At 37.0% G+C, this 21,306-nt stretch overlaps 1 protein-coding gene across 5 annotated transcripts in view; it reads right to left on the bottom strand.

Annotated features, from left to right (window-relative positions):
• Positions 1–5,086: 5,086 nt before the first annotated feature.
• Positions 5,087–21,306, bottom strand: part of ube2e2 (ubiquitin-conjugating enzyme E2E 2) — a 146,006-nt gene continuing 129,786 nt past the window's right edge. Inside the window, exons 5-7 of one of the 5 annotated variants that reach the window (XM_088928698.1) lie at positions 11,938–12,085; positions 10,189–10,217; positions 5,087–5,246 (exon numbers count right to left, since the gene is read on the bottom strand). In XM_088928698.1, coding sequence (XP_088784824.1) covers positions 5,208–5,246; positions 10,189–10,217; positions 11,938–12,085 — 216 coding nt within the window. In that variant the 3' untranslated portion in view covers positions 5,087–5,207. Of the gene's footprint in view, positions 5,796–9,225; positions 9,467–10,188; positions 10,218–11,937; positions 12,086–21,306 lie in introns of those variants that run through there. The other 4 variants (XM_088928696.1, XM_088928693.1, XM_088928695.1 and 1 more) reach the window with 4 other exon arrangements.

The following is a 21,306-nucleotide window of genomic DNA, read 5'->3' on the forward strand; positions in this document are numbered from 1 at the left end:
TGACACATTTATTCTGCTAAGCACATTATTACATCAGTTATGATTCCTGTGTTTTAAAGTGGAGCAACATTCAGAAGAACCTACCACCCATGAGAGGCATGGTTAGCAGTTTAAATGTGTGGCTTTCCTCATTGTTTTGGTGAAACTAGCTCTTCCAGAAATATGTCTTGCTGAAATGTCATGTCTAATCATAGGTAGAATATTAGGTATTAATTAGAAAATGTTATAAGTTCAAACCTGCTTCAACAAGAATTTCTGGTAGTTTATAATTTTATTTTAGAAGCATATGCTATGTTAACAAAATATTTATGGAGACACTTTTTCAGAGTTTGGTGTCCGTAGAAATCTTCAGGATTTCAGCCAAAATGCTGAAAATGACATCAGTCAGAGTAGTATGACAATGTTTGAAAAGTAATGCTTGCACTGCTCTTTTCTCTGAAAAAAAAGTGAAGAATTTTGTCATGCAGGCACAAGGAGGTGTCATTTGCTGTGGTCCGGTCAGAATGTCAGGCTTGATCACACTCAGGTAGCTGACATTGGTTGGTGACACTATTGCTCGGTAGGCATTTTTTACAAAGATATGCTAAGATCAACCCAGTTATCCCCCTTCTGCAGTCAGCATTGAATGCTGTACTCTGAATTTGTATCTCCCAAATCTTTTTCTAGACACAGAGACAGTTTTTGTCTTTTGTGTTTCAAATCAATCTTATTTATTTCCCCACATTATCAATGTCACCATCTTTTTCAGAAATAAATATTTATTAGCAAAATGTAAAAGCAATCAATCTCACAGGTTGTGATGAGGATGAAACTTCCTGGGTCATGTTTTAAATGTTTGAATAACTCAGAAGTTAACAGCAGATAAGTTTTGGGAATAAACTTTGCACATTCTCCATCTTTACAGTAAAATAACACTTTAGCTAATGCTGCACCTACAATGTTCTTTCTTAAATATATAACAATATATTTAAGAATAAGAGTATATTATTTTAAATTCAATAAGAATATTTCTACAGATATTGTACATGCACTGGCCTCCAAGAATATTGGGACAGCAGAGACAATTATTTTTGCTTTACAATGAGTTTCCAATTTTTAGATTATATGAATGTTACAATGTTTTATTTTTAGGTAATTCCATACTTACTTTTGATTATTTTTGCTAGAACAAAAAACATGTTTAAATCCAATGATTTCACACAACAATACATATGGCAACACCTTTGCTTGAAGTAGATTTCAGAGTGTAAAAGTCAGTGTTTGGATTTCAAGTATAGAGTTTCTTCTATATAAGTACACAAAGTGTTTCTGTAAACTTCAAGATTCTGTAATGTTCAGTTACATCAATCCATAACATTTAGATATCAAAAGGTGTAGAATTGATAATTATGCTGTCTCAATTTTCTGGAAACTATCTTCTTTGATACCTTCAAATCTATGCTGTGGGGATTGTGGTGTTTTCTCTGACAGTTGTTATACAGTTTTCCTTGGCAGCTCCTGTAATTGTTCTGTCATCAAATGCAGATGTTTTTTTGGTAATTATACCTGTGGTTTCTGTTATCATATTTAAAACTCTAGACTTTATTATATCCAATTTATGTTTCTTTCAACTTTAGAATTCTTTAATAGAAAGCTCTTTGGCTTTCATTTTGACCATCAACTCTACACTCAAATCACAGAAGTCAAAGCAAGAAAGATTGCTATGGTGTTCATAACTCCTTTATGAGTACCTACTTATCCCACAACAACACCTGACTAGCAGGAGACTCCAGTCAGCCTACATCCCCAGACTTCTGTTTCTTCAAAATAAAGAGGTTAATCACCATCAGTTTGGTAAATTGAGCCAAGAGAGTAGAACCTACTTGCATTTTCTTAAAAATCAAATATTTAGGAGTTGCATTTATCAGATTTTTTTTTCATAATTATTTGTACCAATACTTTTGAAGGACACTGTAATATCTAGGAGTTACAAATATTAATCAAATGAAATATGGAAATGATTACTGATCAGTTCCATGCTTTTCAGTATGATATTATTGCAGAATAAAAATTTTGGTCAAAATAATGCCTGGATGGTTTTAAAATGAAATGAAACATTCTCACTGAGTTTGAATTATGAAGTGTAATTTACATTTTCCTAAGTGCTAAATGAGTAAAAGCCAAATAATAAAAAAAAAGAGTTGGGGCACAGTTTATAAAGTGTAAATATGAACAGAATTAAAATATATGGCAGAAGTGTACAATCCAGAAAAAATGTCATAGAAAATAATTAATACAGAATATATATCCACTATCACTCACAAGTATAATTGTGGGTAAAATAATGTGTTTTGAAATGATCACCTTAGACTTTCCAGTCTTATTCAAAATGCTTTCTAGGGCTGAACATTAGTAGCTGGGATGGAATATTTCCAGTATTTATGGTCTTGAATCCAATGGGTATTGTGCCATTCAGAGCAGCAGGGCTTTGTCATTTTCCTTGTCTCTTTATATGCAATTGTGTCCAATTGGGAAACCCCTCTCATTGCTTTTACATTTCAAATGAGCCCTGAGAATTTCAAAACTAGGTCATTTTCTGTGGTCTGTGAAAAATGATTAGGTTTGAAAGTGCTTTGTTTCATTTTATTTTAACAAAACGTTACTTAAAATGAAAGCACCTTCTTGAGATGTGGATAGCGTTACTCACAATTTAAGAAAACAAAACATACGCTCACAGACTATTTAAATCAAATCATTTCATTTCTGTGTCCATTTTCAGTTGCCAGTCTTTCAGTAAAATTAGTCAAACCGAGTGTTACAGGTACTGTACAACGCTTCCTAAAAATTCAAAACATGAGGTACTATACCAGTGTCCAGGTACTCAATACCTTTTATTATTTCTATAGCTGCATCAGGCAACTTGCATTTTAAAACCTTTTACTTGGCAAATGTAACACAGACATTGTTCTGGTGGGTTCTCAATAATGAAGCCCCTTTACTTTATTTTGTTTTCAGGTCTAAATGTGTATTTTATATTGCAGAGAACCCCTCTAAAGCAGAGAATCTCTTTATAAATGGCCTTCCATGGAAAGCAAATTGTCATTTCAAACATCACTGATTATTATGTGTGTTTTTCTTTTGCTTTAAATGAAAACTTATTGATGTCTGGCTATTCAGTATGTTTGACACTGCTCCCCCAAGGCCCAGCTGAAAAAAGCAATTTTATTACAAGCACAGAGTTGGGTGCTGTCTCAAGCAATTAAGAGGCAGTAATCACTGGAAAACCTTTGGAGATTAAAGGTGCTGCAGCACAGGGAAATGCCAGGGTAAAAACAAAACGCGACGACAACAACAAAAAACACTGAATAAATCACAATAACAAAAGAACAAGAAACTAAATTGGTTAAGATTAATACATTATAAATTGATACATGCATGACAATAGTTATAGCATCCAAAAGAACACCTGATGCTTCTTTTTTGGGGACTTTTGATAGTTTAAAGGTTTTAGTCAAAACCGCATATTAGTTCCTGAACGAAAGATGGTTAATATCTTGGAACAACTGCAGACACTGATCTGTTATCACCAACAGGTGTAAATCATGGCAAACTGCATTTAGAATGTTAATAACCTTCTGGTAACCTTAAAATATTACCTCAGTTTTCATGTCTAGTGCTGTCTCTGCATGTGTTCACATTCTGGAGGTCAGTTTTGAAGGATTTATAAATATGCATATGAATCTGTACATTTCAGGCTGCATACTTCTGAGAGGCATCAGCTTTGCTCTTAAGCACCTGGCTTGATCTTTCTGCTGTGAATCCTGGAATGCCAGTGGAGCTTGTGAACCAGCTTCATGTAGTTTAGAAGCTATTCTACCTGAAATACATGACCACAGGCAGGCTCATATACACATACTTAAATAATCCAAAAATGTAAAATTAAAAGATGAGATAGTAGCTTTGGGCACTTCACTGACAAAGATGGCTACATGGACCGCAGAGGTTTGCTGACCACAGTTTGGAGTATTTATTTATTTTTTACTTTGTACCCAGACTAGAATACTGTTTAAGACAAATTTACAAACTATCTCACATTTGGAAAAAAAAACTTTCAATCGAACACATTAAGAACACATTAAGTATTGTTCATTTGAGATTATTCTCAAGTATTCTCTCATATATCTCAAATTCAATTCACCCATTAAATCATTCTTTAGATTTATATTCCTGACAAAAAAATACAGTAAAAAACCCTGCTTTTTCCATACCCTTGCACCCCTTTAGATGTGAAGCAGGAGAACCAGAGCATTTTTAATTCAGGACCTTTAGCCAAAAAAATTGTAGTCTACAAATTATGTTGAAGAGTGTTTTGTATAGATACAGTATAACACCTCTACTGTTTGCTCCACATTCCTCTTTTATTTCAGCATCTTTCTGTTCAGAAAAAAAAATCATGAGCTGTGAGGAAGGTTCTCGCCTTTACTCCTGTGATTAGTTTTTAAACCAAAAAAAGCTGAAAGAGTCAAACTTCTATTTCAGTGGAAGCCAAAACGTCAGAAGAACACTTACATGTTAAGCTTCAGCTTAGCAGCCAAAGATTGCATTTGAAATGTTACGCAAACGTTTAATAAAGACAAAGATTAGGAAACCAGACTGTTCATAGAGGTTGTACTTACTGTTGTCAAGGACTGTATAGCTAAACAGCACGACACATTGATTTTGTAACCCATTTTACAGTCAATATTGTCATGTTTTCCACAGAGCCAGAGGGACATTTCCTTGAGGACGCAGGGATCTGTTGCCCAGCTGTTCTTCTACCGGCTCTGCTGGATGTGAGGCTCTGCCCAAGTCCCCATGTTGTGTGTGACCTTCAGACTAGCAGACGGAGCAGCATAACAAACCTTTCATTGTAGTAATAACACATTTGTGTGGTTAAAAAGGAAGTGATTTAAGGAAGTGGTAAGCTTGCGCTGTGAGACTAAAAGTGAGAAACATTTAAATTACCCATTGAGTTTTAAACAATATACTGTACAGTAACATCTACATAGGCTCAAAGTTTCCACTGCAGACAGGAATGAAAGACAATGACATAACATAAAAAGCTGTATTTTCAGCCACAGTGTTTTTTATTGAGTGCTTAATAATGCAAGTGTACAACAAACTGATCCACAGTCAGAAGTGGCAGGTAGCTAGGAAATTTACAATTATTTTTGTAATGCAGATCTTCTTCAAATACATTTTTTTTCTGTTGTCTGCAGCAACAGCCTCTTAAAAAAAGGAAACAAAAAAACCTTATAAACAAAAGGCAGAGCATAAAAACCATTTGCTGAAACTAATACAAATCTCCACCCTGTTTACATGCACCCACCATGAATGACTTCAGTACAAAAACTTAATTCTAAGCACTACATTAAAGTAGAAATAAGATATATTCTGCATTTGTTCCTGGGACCACTTCGAACAGGAAAAATACACACATATACATAGCTGGATAATAATAAAGCTTTTTCCTATAACAGTTCCAACATTCAATTAAACTGGAAAATCACATCCCAATCTACTCTTTGTATAAAAAAGAAGCTTTCAAGTCAGCAAGGAACAAAGGACAGTTTTTTTTTTTCACCAAAAGGTAAACAAAAGGTACAGGGGAAGGGGGTGGTCTACGGATGCACTTTGTGAATGTGCTTTGAAGGGAAAAGGGGGATCTGTAGTGGATTTTTATGTGGCGTATCTCTTGGTCCACTGTTTGGCTATTCTGTCATGTTCTGCTCTGTTAGTCAGATACTGTGTAGCAATGCTTCCAACCAGGGGATCAGCTGCAACAAACAAGAAAATAAGTCAGAATTAGGTGCTCATCAAGGCCCAGTAAGGAACCCTACAGATCCAGAGTGGGTTTATTTACCATCTTGAACAGTCAATTAATTCAATTTTAGTAGTCAAAACACTGGCAGTGTTTTCCCAGTAGAATGCATTCAAAGGATATGAAATAAGTCCGCAGTGTTTTGTGTATGCCAAATTAAGACTGAATGCTCATTTAAATAAAGCGCACCAAAAATAATTTGTCCTGTCCATCTGTAAGAGGATACAGTTTTGGAGTCAAAATAGACCAAATGGTTTTGTAACCAAAATTCCTTTGTAATCCAACATACCTCGTTCGCAAGCTTCTACCTCAACCCACAGGGGAAGGCGTAATTCGCTTAGGACAAGATAACCCATCAGACCTCTCAATTACCACCACACCTCCACTCGCCTGAATATTTAAACCCATTCTACAGTACCTACCTTGCTTAGTATTGGGTGTTACCTAGTGAGCTCAACTTCCGCCTTTCCTGCAAGCACTTGCCCTGTGTGTCTTTCCTGGTTTTAAACTACGGCTTACCTTTTGACTACGGCTCTATCATGTCTTCGGCTCTCCATTGGATCGCTCATAAAAGTACTTATTAATGATCTCAAGCTATTCTTCTCTACGACTACGACTCCTGGATTGCATCTCGGCTTCTTCGCTGGGTCTTACGGTATAGTGCTCTTTTTGGTTTATGGACTCAAGCTCACGTTTTTTTGGATCACGAATCTCGAATCTCGGCCCTTGCTCTGTCTACACCAAACTGCCTGAGCAGATATCTCATCTCACTCACCCAGCCTCCGCAGAGGGTTCAATCCTATAAAACCACTCTGTCGCTTGCGTAACACTTGGTTATTTATTGATGGATATTATTCACTGACACAATATGGAGAAAGTTAAGGCCATACTTAAACACAATATCCTGCAATAAATATATTTTCCTTTCTTTTGTCTAACAAATGTTATGGTGGTACAGATTAAGTTTTATCTTCTGAAAAGCATACAGTGCCATAGTATCTATCTCTTTAGTCCCTGTACATATTATTTTATATTACACACTTTCTGTATGGTTATTGTTACTGTAAGAGACCCACTATTACATAAATGTATAAAATTACATAACTTCCATGTAAAAAAAAGAAAATGGAGTTAAGTCTGCATAATAGATGTTTAAGCAGTAACAAGTTTAAGTAGTAACAACTGAAGAAGGCTCCACAGCCGACACGTTGTGCCTCTTTTCTGTTCAGCATGGAATAAACCTTTACTTGTTTCTCTGAAGCCTGGATAATGCTTCATTATGTGAACAAACACAAGAATGGTGTGAGCATCTGACCTCGAGGGGAGTCAGGAGGCCATTGTAGGCTTGCATTAGTGAAAACAAAATTATTTTATAATGAAACGAGACTAGACACTAGGGCAATTGAAATGTAAGGGCAGGAATAATAATAAGATAAGCAAAATAAAGACGCACAAGGGGCTTAAAAACACGAAAAGGCAAAACAGAAAGTACAGTAACAGGATGGCCTAAAATGCAACACTAATACTAATAATAGTGTATGTCCATTACAAAGTACATCTGAAATTAGAACAGAACTCTACATTAAACAGCATAACAGCTAATATGGTACTTTCTGAGGATCATAATCCATTAATCCTAAGCATCTCCCTATATTAACACAACATGCACTATAAAAATGCACAGTTAAACTGGGGATCAGATGACATGCAGATGTTAAACTGATCTGACCATATTTGGGAAAATATCTGTGAAGCAAGAGAAGAAGGGTGGTGCATATTTTGAATTAATTTCTAAATAATGTATCTGCATTCTCTTCTGTATAAAGGAAACATCGCACATGTTGTGTGTATTTGTGCTAATAAACCTCAGTAAAAGTGAGTCCATTTGCGAGACCTATTTCAACTAATACTGTACATTAGGCTTATGATTTGTTTGGAAAAACAAATTCCAGATGTTCTTTACAAATTGTCCTTTGCTGCCTACTCAGATGGATTCTGGTAAATTACACTGTAGGTTAATCTGTCCCCAAGCACATCATCTGTCCCTCCTTTCATAACTGTTCAATAGAACTCAATTAAAGATATACTCCTGAAATACACCATGGGTTGTTCTTTATATGTGCTAAATGTACACATTGGCAATTAAAGACAGTGAGAAGGGTTATTTAAACATTATATCGGTTTCCATCTTATTAAAGTCATAAAACAGACAGTTAAAAATTACAAATATGCATTATGTTGCAGTCAAATCAGACCAAAAACTTCATTTACATTTAATTACATGTAACCTAATTTACAGTAGTTTGGGTACACCTTATTAGTGCTGCTCATATGATATATTGTGCCTATTGCACATGATCTTGCAGGGATTCTCAGTTCTCAAGTCAGTCGTTAATAGTCTCAAAATCATGTCTTAACTCAAGCCTAGAGTATTCTAGATTTTGTTCCACTGGAGCTCTCTGTTATATATCTAATTATTTATTTACTGTATAATTGTAATACATATATACCAGGCTCCAAGAAGTTTTATATGTAACTTTAATAAAGAGAATGTTTTGAACAATCAACAGTAAAATTACCTTAAGAAAAATACTATATATGTCTAACCAAGAAAATAATTAGTCTAATTGTTTAATTGACCACTCGGGTTGGAACATAAACTTAAAGAAATCAGACCCTGCAGGAATTGAATTTTAGACCTTCATGCCTACTCCACACCTACTAGTTTTCTGTCTAGCCCAACTTAATTACTTCAGGAACACTTCATTGAACTAAACTGCTTGGTTAATATGTTCAGAAATTCAGGTTTTAATGTGATAAGAAAAATAATTGGTTAAAAGAAACCTCAAATATGACTATAAGATAAAAATGATAGATCAAATTAATCATATTATTAGCTCAGTTACAAGATCAATAACCAGCAGGTGTGAGTCCCAAGGACTGGAACAGGAAACATTGATCTAAAAAACTGCTGAATTAACTTAATACCAGTTAAATATATGCCTAGGTGCAGCCAGCTGTTAAACTGTGTTCGATGCAATTGAAGTCAACACTTACAAGTTATCTGGAGGTGGTTTAGTTAACTGCAGTTGATAACATCCTCCAAGTTAACACTCATACATTTATTAAGCCTTCCATCATAACTTCCTTTGGATGACAAAAAACAATCTGGAAAAAAAAACTGGGAAGCTTGGGAAGGTTGGGATAACAGTGGCGTAAAGGTTTTCTCCCAAACTACAGCTAGTTACCCTTTCCTTTATACATCATCAGGTTAGGAAGAATGAGGGCACTTGTCTGTGACAAGTGCTGTGTATTTTCAGAGACCTGAAATCATATTAATATAGTAACTAAACTGAGTAACTTAACTGTCTTTTCAGAAACAAGACATTGTATGCATTTGACAGAAAGACCTCAAAGCAAAAAATGACACCATAAAACCACACTCAAACTCTTCAACAGCAGAAAGGAGAATGATGACTTGGGAGATTTCACAGACTACCTTGATTGCTTGACAATCAGGGATTTTAGTGCCGAGAATGGATAGCTCACAAATTCTCATGCTGGTCTGAGATATGGATTCCCACAATATGCTGACAAATACTCCCATTGGTGACTAATAGTGGCCCTCTGTGAAAGAGAATGTGAGAAAACCATATTGTATGGGTTTCATTCTTCATCAATAATCTGGCTTTAGAGGCATATTACTGACTAAATATACGTGCAATACAATCAAACCAGCTTTTTGAGGCTGTACAAAATCCATTAGAATAAGTGGCTTTTATATTAAAAGCCTCCTTTATCTTTTGTGAGTAAGGCTAAATGAAGATGCCTAGAACAAGGGTGCTATAAAAACACATCTGTGTTGGGGGTGAAGCAGAGCAGGCCCAGGTCTGATCTGTAGTCATGCGTAATTAGTATCTCCAACTCACTAGAACTGAGATTCCAACCCACAAATAGGCCATCGGGGGAAATCAATTTGTCTTGTGTTACCCTGCACATCTTTTTCCTGTATTCATCTGAGGGAAGAGCCTGGTTTTGATGTGTATCATCAAAAAAGACAGACTGAAGATGAAAATCCCTAGTATGCTAGGTCTTTCAGACAAAACACTGAAACAACTGATTAATTATATACATTTTTCCACACTTTCTGAACAAATTTCTTAATACATGTTAAGTGTAAAGAATGCAAAGTAAGAAATGGTGGAAAGCCTTACACATCTAATTTAACGTCTTTCCAAACACATTTAACAAGGAATCATGTGTTATTCTATCAAAATGCACTGCAATTTAGCATACTATTATAAAGTGTGATTTCTTTTATTTAGGATTTTTTAAAGCAATTTACTTACATGACAAGTAACATCTGTGCAGGTTACACCTTTAGAGAAAGAATTCAATAGTTCTCTTTACAGATCTAGCTTTAATATAGATCTATTTGGTTAGGTTTTGGCAGTGTAATGGCTGCCTGAACAAAAACACGTTTTAATGTCAAATTAACATTTAAAGCAGGCTCTGGTTGTTCCAGAAAATCATGACAGGATCCACTTATTCATTGTGAACATATATTTGATTTATTAAAGATTTGGAAAAATAAAGTGTTGTCTAAGAGAGTCACAATAAAATGATATGTGTGCAAAGTAATGACAGACCTACTGTGTTACGATTAATGCAAGCTGACTAAAACACAATCTATTTTCAATATTATCTACTGTTGTACTATGCCACTGGTCTCTTATTGCCACATTAGTGCTGCTGTTTAAACCTCACAAACAAAGTATAATGACCATTAGTAATTGTAACATTTCATTTTCTGTGTAGAAACTGTAGCTTCAAATGCCCAGGTTGCACGAATGAAGAAGTGCAGGTTGGACAAGATCTTGTGTGGTTATGGCATGAAGCACGGTAATGAACGCCTCAGAGGGTTAATTAACTGTCATTCTGCTCTCTTTGCTTTCACTGCTTCCTAATGAGGACTCCCATGAATCTCAAGCTTCAGGGTGACTGAACAGGCTAAGCTCTTTACAGATATTTACATACAAAGGCCTAAAGCGGGCATTCTTCTCACATTAAATTAATTAAACGCAATGAGAAGAAATGTGGTTCTCTAGGTAGAATAAAAAACAGGGGAAAATTCTGGACAGTTACAAAAAGATATGTAGAAAACTGTAACAGACTTTCAAAATTTGCAAACAGACTTCTCGATTGCCTCTGCTGGGTACAAATTAAACATTAATCATTCTAAAATAAAAATGAAACTGCACATAAAAGGCAATAATCTTTTGTAGAGACTGTAATCCATCTTTCACCTTTGTGATTAATTCTAACCTCAGAATTGGTTCATTCTAATCTCATATAATATTAAATGATTACATATGACTTTTACATATATCTGGTGATTAATGTACATTAATGTACGTGGATATCTTCAGCAAGATGTCAAAGCTTCTCTACTTCAGCTGGCATCATTGACTTCTTAGTTGCAAGTACATGAAGAATGTCTCTTTATGTTAATATATATTAGACATAATACAAGGCATCCAACAGTAAAAGCAGTGTCACCAGTATTTTGCTGAGCTTTACCGAGTCTGACAAATAGCATTGACTTTAAGGAGACAGGTTATACACGTTGTATTGAACAGAAGACAAAAGTCATCACTCAGGTTCATTATGCAGTCAGAAAACATCACTGGAAGACACATCTGCTCCCAGTCACTTATGTATGCTACACATATGTAAGCGACTGCATGATTCAAGAGCTTGGTGTCCATGAGCATATTATGCAATGAACACATTAAAACAAATTTGAAAATGTACAAAGGAATTGTCTTTGTTTAAACTTATTGGTTTAAGTCTATTTTTTTAAATGTTTTTTTTTATTTCTTGTTTTAGTGCCATAACCCCTCACCTCAACCATGTTATCAGTCCTACTTGAACATTACTAGGATTCATAGTTTCTTCATTAATCTATTTCTAATAGCATACGTCTTTGCATTTTTCCTTGTTAGTGCAAGGAAGTCAGTGCAAAATTAGGGACATTAATTTCAGTGATTTGTCATCTGTACCCAGATTAGTGAACATTAGAGAAGGTGTTTCCTTACCAGGATTACAGTCTGTAAGGAGAGAGCAGATGGACAGCAGAACCTTGGAGATGGTGAGTGCTGGGCTCCAGTTATCCTTTAGAATATCCAGGCAGATCACCCCCTGGCTGTTTATGTTACAGTGGTAGATTCTTGTCCGGAAGGTCACCTAAAAAATAAAAATCTATTTATCGCATAACATTTACCACAACATTAAGGAGATTAACAAGTTACTATGAATAATAAACCTTTATTATTTTGATATAGCTCCTCCAATAATTTCTTCCATTTACATAAACCCATGTCACTCATGTCTGAGGGATTCAATCATTTATTCTAAACTTAAATATCATCTCACAAAAACATCAAGATAATCAGAGATCAAGGAATCATGATTTCAGTATATTTCAGTATGAAACATGACACAGTATCAAAATGAAAACACGACAAAATATTGTGTATGACCTCCCTGACACAATTTTACAGTACCCTGGCCTCTGGACTAAATGCGGTGGAACTGTCTGCCAACTCTTCCTATGCAGTTGCAGCTAATGTAGATGGCCAGGGTTAGCCGATTGTGGCTGTCTCCAGTTGCTGGCATTTCTTGAAATTGTGCCATTGTAATCCTAGTGTGATGGGGGGGGGGGGGGAGGTCTGCACTCTGCCTGTGAAATCCGAGTCACAGCTCACAGAGAGCGGCTCTCAATGTGCCTGCCAGGATTCCACCCTGCTCGACTGCAAGATCTGAGCAGGCACAGCCCCACTCCGTAGACCCCAATACTCTTACACTAGCGCAGTGCCTTGCAAACGTATTCAGCAGTTTAAACATTTGCTAGCTTTCAGCTCGCAGTCATGACACTTAGAAGTAGCAATTAATGTTGAATACACAAAACCTTCTCTACACACATAAAGCAAAAAACAGAAAGAATTAAACAGATTAATTCATTCAAATCTTTTGCTGTGGGAAACCTACATTAATTCAGGTGCACAAAATGACCTTAACTGCACACAAAGCAAGTCAGGGATAAAGTCATTGACAGGCAAAAATATCTCTGAATATGCCTGTGAGCACAGTCTTCTAAATCATCAAGAAATGGAAGGTAATCATACCACTAATTGGCATTGGTGCAAAACTAACACAGTGCATCACCCAGTCAATTCCATACCTAAAGTCATCCATGATGGGGGTAGAATCATGCTATGGGGATGCTTTTCCTCAGCAGGGACTAAAAGCTTGTTAGAATTAAAAGAAAGATGGACAGAGCAAAGTACAGGCAATACTAGTGAAAAACAGTTTGCTAAAGACTTAAAACTGGGACACTCCAATACACTTTCCATTCCAATACTAGCAGGACAAAAAGCTAAAGCACAAGGCCAACCTACACAGGATTGGCTTAAGAATAAGAAAGTGAATGCCCATGAGTGGCCTAGCCAAATACTTTACTGAAATACTACTGACAATCTGTGGAAAGACTTGAAAACTACTGTCCGTATGACTTGTCCCCAGGCAACTTGAGAGAGCTTGAGTAAATCTCCCAAGAACACAGGGCAAAAATTGCAACAAGTTGGTGAGTAAAAGCGATAATTGGAAACTAATTCAAAAACAGGTGTGCCTAAAATTGCTGCCAAAGGAACTTTCACCAAATATTGAGTTCGCAGGTCAAAATAGCATAAACATATTGATTGCCTAAGTATTTCTCTATTTTTTGCTGCAAGTTACAGTATTTTATGTTACTATTAGAAGTCTTCAGTTTTGGACTTCAGCATTCAGATTTTGAATAAAATATTAGATTTAAAAACGTGAATGCATCATTTTGTAACTTCAGAAAATGGGACACCATAGGATGTTCTCGATACTTTTTGTACCACTCCCTAAACAGTGGTGAACTCTGTGCCACAAGACCAGGTGGAGAATGAAGTCTGCACTGTCTAAGATTTCTAGAGGGGTGACGTCACTTCTTTAAGATGCTCTGTGCCATTTACACTGGCCTGCTGGAAAATCAAGCCTCATGGATTGGCTTGCAGAAATGCAAGAACTGCTTGCTTAGGGATTTTTTTTATTGTTGAGCACTTATTTAGCACAGTAGATTCTTGCCCACAACATCACACTTCCACTGTTGCACTGGTTGGTCTGAAAAGCCAAATGTCAGCATAATGACCACCACATCTCCATACTCAAAGACTGTCAAAGACAAAACATAATTTATGGGTGACTAGGACACACCATCACTCTTTCAACTGTCACATCTGGCACACAGAAGGTGGTGTTTTTTTTCTCTCAGCAGACCACATTACCCCTGGACAGCCTGAGAGCATACATAACATTCTCATGATAAGAAAAGATACAATGAGGTAATGATGCAGATTTAGTTGTGATGGTCCTGGGCTGCTGTGGTGACTCCCTGTCTTTCAGGACATGGCTTCTGGTTGTCTGGTTTCTGTGCTCTCTGGACTAGTCTGTTAACTGTTCAAGGAGATCATCTCATTCCCCGGGCAATTTCTCACACAGACTCCCTTTTACCATGCTGATAGCAAAGTGACCTTCATTAATCAAATTGGGCACCTGTACGTTTTTGAAGTTTTTGCTTAAATTAAATCATGTCTTTTTCTACAGCTCAGCTATTTATCCACATTCTTAATTGGCTAATTCTGGTCCTTTTACCTCATCTCAAATATCAGGACTAAACACTAGAGTATGTTGCATTTATAAGAAATCGGCTCAGTATTTTGTTATAACAGGAAGCATCACTATTGCCAGCAGCCATATCACCCTGCAACTCACAACTGGTAAGCTAAGCAGGTGTGAGCCTGGTCAGTACCTGGATGGGAGACCTCCTGGGAAAAACTAAGGTTGCTGCTGGAAGAGGTGTTAGTGAGGCCAGCAGGGGGCGCTCACCCTGCGGTCCAGGTGGGTCCCAATGCCCCAGTATAGTGACGGGGACACTATACTGTAAATAAGCGCCGTCCTTCGGATGAGACATAAAACTGAGGTCCTGACTCTCTGTGGTCATTAAAAATCCCAGGGTGTTTCTTGACAAGAGCAGGGGTGTAACCCCGGCGTCCTGGCCAAATTTCCCATGCCTCCTAATAATCCCCCTCTATGAATTGGCTACATTACTTTGTTCTCCTTCCCCCCCCCCACTCCGACGGCAGGCGGAGCGACGCGCCGGTTGGAGTATTCTCGGTCGCAGTTAATGGCAACGTCAGCTCAAAGATTTGGTTCAAACCACCAAAAGGAGACTGGTGTGCCGACAAGCGGACCCTGCTGATGCGGGATTAATGCTAGGAAAGAGAGGAAGCGTCACTATTCAAATAACATGCACACTGTTTAAAATGTACATTACATTATGGAAGTGTCCAATGCATTTCTCATGTAAAACAAACTTTCATTTTCAGTGCGCATCATTATGTGAAAGAAAAAAATAATAATCGGAATACCTTTACCTAAATCTCTGTTTTAGGGCATTTGGCAGGTTTTAAGTCTGCATACTTCATGTATATCAGAAGCATCTGCTGTTTACAGGCCCTTCTGCTCACAGAAAGAGATACGCTGCCCCAGGGTGTGGAAAGGCTACTGGAGATGGCAAGTGTGCAGTAGTAATGAGAACAATATGCACAGTTGAATGTAAGCCTCATACAGGGACATGTTTTATTACAGTGAATTCAGGAGGCAATGCTATTTCAGGCTTTGAATTTTGATAAGAAGAAACTTAAACCTGTATTTGTACTAACTGACTAAAATATTAGGAACATCGAATGGAACAACATGTTAGTCCTCTGCAGGTAATGATATCTGGGACTGAACTGCACAATTCATGTGCCTGACCAATTTTCAACCGAACTGAACTCTGGACATTGTTTTGGCTATAGGAGGTGATGGAGTGCCTGATGTTTTTCAGGACAACCATTTGCTCTGCCTCTAAGAGTCTATTAATTTGACTAGGAGTTCTTTATAATCTGGACTATGGGTTTATTTTCTTAACACACTAGTTTCAGTGTGTATGAAGATTTTCTTGTCTGAAGCAGGTCCAAGTGAAAACTGTCTTTTCAGCACAGATACCCCACTTACTATCATTTCATTAGTCACCCAGCTGGAAATCTGCACATATCAGTACAGCGCGCTACTATATCAAGTTTCAGCTGACACCTTCTGTTTTAACAGTGCACTAAAGTTTCACTTCCTTTTCTTCACAGGGGAGTTATACAAAATTGCTGTGATTAGAGCTGCTTCAGCTTTCATGATTTTTGCCCTTTGTGCGCACATACAAATATGAAGGTAAGTCAGTAAAGATAATTTGTGAATGACCCATGAAATATGTTTCACAGGTGGGGAAGATATTTTTAAATTTAATCGTCTTGAACATCCAAACACTTCAGCCACCATTCCAGGAGAAAAGGATACTGTCAAAATAAAATGATGTTGACCGGTCAGTGAGCTGCACAGAACCTCCCTCAACAGGGCAAACTGATGGAAATCCCATGGTGCAAGATCCAGACAAGGTAACAGGAGTGGAAGAACAGATCAAAACCAGGCTCTTTGATGCACTGTATCGTAGCCCTTGCTGCGTTCTTTGGCCTGATGCAGGAAACCCAGAGACAGAAACCTCAATGATAACGACAGGGTCCAAGTGGCGGTGAAGGACAGTTGTGGGACCAGCCAACTAAATTTTACTACAAGGGCTTGTGAAATTGTAGCCTTAAATGTGTGAATGAGCATGTGTGCAAGGAGACTGTTGAATAATAAGACTTAACCCGTGATGTGTATTCGGTGAATAATTGACAAATTCACTTTATTGACTTTCATACCACAGATCAGCCAATTTAAGAATCATTCCACCTTAATCCGTCTATTTTCTATTTGCCTTATCCAGTACAATCTATCCTGGCATGCAATGGGCGCAAAGCAGGACACACCCTGGGTGTGACGCCTGTCCATTGCAGGGCACTCACAGACTAAACACGAATACACTCACACCAGGGCCAATTTTCGCAGAAGCCAATTAACCTACCAGTATGTTTTTGGACTGTGGGAGGAAACTGGAGTTTTGGACCTGGAGGAAACATGCAAACATGGGGAGAACATACTGTACGAACTCTATGCAGAGAGCACCTCAGGAAATGAACCCAGGGCCCCAGTGCTGGTAGGCAGCAATGCTAATCACTGTCCCACCATCCTGCCCCTCCTATTCATATAAGGTAAATTCCTCTTTTATACATAAGCATCACTCCAGTTACAATCCGCTGTGTGATGAAGATCTGCCCCATAGTGCCCAATGTTTAGCTCTCTACCTCCATGCAGTTCCCATGGAAATAACAGGTCCACAGGCCTCACCCCTCGTTTAATTTTTGGGGATTCAGATTTCAAGATCTATCTCATATCTGGATCTATCTGTGTTGCAAATTTTGCATATCAATATTAACCGTTTATGAACAGTATTATATAAGTGAGTCAGCCTGCAAATGAAAAAATGTCACAGTGAAGCTTGGGATTGACTGCATTTCTTTCTCTTTAAGAGGCTTTATATGGGCATAAGGATTAAACCTGCTTGTCTGACCCCTACACTGGGTTTTAACAGGCCTTCATGATGTGGAGATTTGGCTTATGTTGCTTGCCTTTCATCTTATTTAGAACTACCTTTGGGACTAACAGCTAATTTTGCTCTTCAGTGGAATTTTATACCACTTAACCTACAACAAGGGTAAGGAAATAAAAGATGTTCTTTTCCATTCCAATACAAGTCTTGGTTATAACTAGCTGTTTCATTATAAATTTAACACACAAAGCACTGGTTAGAGACAAATCCTGTACTAGAATGGATTGTAAATGATGATATTTGACTAGCCTTGACCTAAAACATATTTTCTCTCCGAGGTTTAATGTAGAATACTTCATATCATGTAAATAATCCCCAATGCAAAAAATGTAACACTACAAAGGACAAACAACTTATTCTAGATCCAGTGAAAACCTAAATTAAGGAACAGAACATTTTGCTCAAAGCCAGTAAAAACATCTCTCCAAACACCAGCTTCCTTAACTCTATTTTTCAAACTGCCAGATTTGAAGCAAAGGGATATCCATCCTGGTCTACGTTTGAAAAATTCCCTCATGTAAGGTGTGCATATACCTATGTAACAAGGCAATAGATTCACCATGATATTATATGTCATGTTAGAGAAGAGTAGGTTAGGAAACAGACAATTGCTAAACATATGCTTAATGGAAACAGACAACATACAACATACACAACACACAAATAAGAAAGACGCTTTGAGTCTTCATTTTTTGTGTATTACGAGCAAGAAAAGTCTTTTAGACACTTCCGTTACAATATTCTTTTCTTCCAGAATCCAAAAAACAAAAGTAAAGTGTTTTTACCATCTGAGCTGTCAACTTCCTTTTTTCTTTATTGTACTAAAAAGCAATAAAACACACTTTATGCACACATGGCAAGCATAATAATGCATAAAAGAAACAACATTCAGGTTTAACATTTAATCAAACATATTAAACACAGATACCACACTATAACACATATCATGTGAACACAAATCCATATCAGTGAATCCTGTTCAGCCTAGTAAATCTAAATGACAAACATTATGGAATTAGTTTTGGGTATGACCTTCCTGAGTATTAGCACAATTCGTAGCACTGATGCATAGACTTGATCAGTGTCTGGACAGACATGGACAGACATGTGGGATGTTTAACCACACCTCCTCTGTATCTGTGGCCAGACGACAAAGGTTGACTGGTCACAGACGTCTCTTGTTAATGGCACTGGTGAGGTGGTTCCACAGATGTTCTATTGAACCCAGGTCAGGACAAAAGGCTGGCCAAGGCAAGACACATGCTACAGTATAAGTCATGCCATCATTTAACACTAGCACAGTATGACACCTTTGCATTGGCTTGCAGAAACATGATAACAGTTGGACCTTTGTATATTTGTCACTGAGCAGTAAACCTGCCCTCAATCTGCACAAAGGTTCTTGTATTAAAGGAGACTCCCACTCCACTCCTCCCACTTCATAGTCATCACCTACCACGATATCTTCACACACCATCAGGTCTGTCAAGGGCAAAATTCATTTATGGTTAAAACACTCTACCCCTCTCTCAGCCACCACTACAGATGTTCAATGGTTCAAAGTAAATAGTGACTTTGTCTCTCGTTTGTCAAAATTGTCTTTGAAGGCATCGCAAGTGTATTGATTTCTTGCTTCTTTATTGCTACTACCTAGAAATTTTTGTGCTGTAGTCACTGTATGAATCTATGATGTCATGATGTCATGGTCTTGGGCTGACACGCTCCCTCACAGACATACTACACCTAATCATGCTAATACCAGCCAGGCAATTTTCTAAAACAATAAGTGGGGCATGGTAACCTTCATTGTTTGACATTGTCACTTCTTATTGAATCATTATTTTCATACATTCTTAAACAACTCAAATTAAATGCACCTCAAATACTAAACACTGGACATGGGATGTTTTTATAAAACTACATGACCTAAACTTAGTATTTTATTATGCTAAGGAGCAATACTACTTAAATAATCCCCCTATTTAAAAGATAAGTAACATTACAACATTACAAAGTCTGTACCCAATGAGATATCAATGTAAAACCTAGACCGGTGCATTTGCATTGTGCATCAGCATTGTTAAACTAATAAAACCTCTTAAAAAGCGAAGGAAAGTACAGAATATAATTGAATGGATTAGCAATGGCCACATGCTGAAGAGTACTGATCTGGGATATGTTGATCTATATCCTTTATGAAAGTCATGGCTTACAAGATCAAAAGACCAACTAGTGAGATGTAATGTGTTCTGAGCTCAAATTCAATCTTCAATGGAAAAGGATCAGGAATCAGAGAATGCCTAGAGGATAACAAACAGCTGCAGTTCAAGCAAAGTCAAAAATAGCAGAAGGAAATATCTTCTTCAGTCTGCAATTCACATAACCTTTACATGACACATCTTCCTTAACAATACATCAAAATTCACAGCAGACAAATTTGATCCAAATAACATGGTGATGAAATCCTGATTGCAAGGGCTGATTCCAAGCTGTACTATCTCTTAATATGTAATCCAGGTGCTGAAGCTGTGAAAGCAGGTGGTGTGGAATTAGCCTTATTTCCTGGTAGAAGAGCCCCAGGCCTTGGGAGTGCACTGCACTTTCGTACATGGGACGGGAAAAACTGATCTTATCACTTGTTTTAGTTAACACCTCAGTAGCAGGGGCACCCCAGGGCTGTCTTCTGAAACTAAGCCCTTTTCCAAATTATTGTAACTTATAATGCAGATAGTTATGTTCACCTCTACATTAAATGTAATCTAAGACCATATCTTGGGATGAACATCTGAACATCATTACATGTTGCGATTAAAGAAAACGTCATTTGTGCATTTCATCCTTTACACATTTTCCTCCTTTCAAGCTTGGTCATTTAAATAAACTGTCACATCTCCTAAATATTCTTAAATAATTTTTAGATAAAAAGTACTATTTATCCTTTTTTAATTTTTTAAAAATTTTTAAATAGTTTTTTTAAAAATGTATCTATTTTTTATATAAAGTTTTTTTATCGTATTTTTACATTTTGATCTTCTTCCTTTGGGCAAACCTTGGGCAAACTGCCCATCCATCTCATTTAATATGGAACGGGCTGTTTGCCCGTAAGGAATTAAAAGGACTCCAGTCTTCACAATAGTGTGTAGCTGCCAGAAGCAGCCTTTCCTGAGTGTCTATCCATTTTCTGTTCTGGAGTTTCAGAAATAGCATGGAGCATTTTACACATAATTTATTTAACAAAATGTATTAAACTTACTATTTTAAGGTGTCAAATACCGCTTCTAAGAGTTACAGCCAAGGATATATACAGTACTTCTCTGTTGTGCTTAAACATTAAGGACTGACAGAAAAAACAAAAGTTCTCCTCAGTTCTTACTAATGTCTAACAGCATATTAAAACACATAAACTCTAGTAAATAACCGTCAATGTTTTCTTTAATTCAGGAAAATAAAACTGAATACCTAGGCATAATGTTAATATAAGATCGGGATGACTGGGATCAGCTACATTTTGAGTTAGGAATGAGCCCAGGCATGAGGTAGGGTTAAGCTGGAGACATCTGTGCATTTAAGTCCTGCAAACACGTGTTAGTACCTGTCGGTAAATTCAAAAGCTGAATTTATACGTTTGTATTTTCCAATTTTTCCTTAACATTGCTCAAAAATATGCCCATCTTGCAACCTAACTAATTTAAGAAAATAATTCAGTAAAAGTTTCTTATTATTTGCATTTCAAGTTCCAGTCGGCACAGCAGAAAGAGGTTTCTGACTAACTAAAATACAATTACATGAATACATT

Source organism: Atractosteus spatula, chromosome 12 (genome assembly GCF_055471065.1).
Source record: "Atractosteus spatula isolate fAtrSpa1 chromosome 12, fAtrSpa1.hap1, whole genome shotgun sequence".
Classification (NCBI taxonomy): Eukaryota; Metazoa; Chordata; class Actinopteri; order Semionotiformes; family Lepisosteidae; genus Atractosteus; species Atractosteus spatula.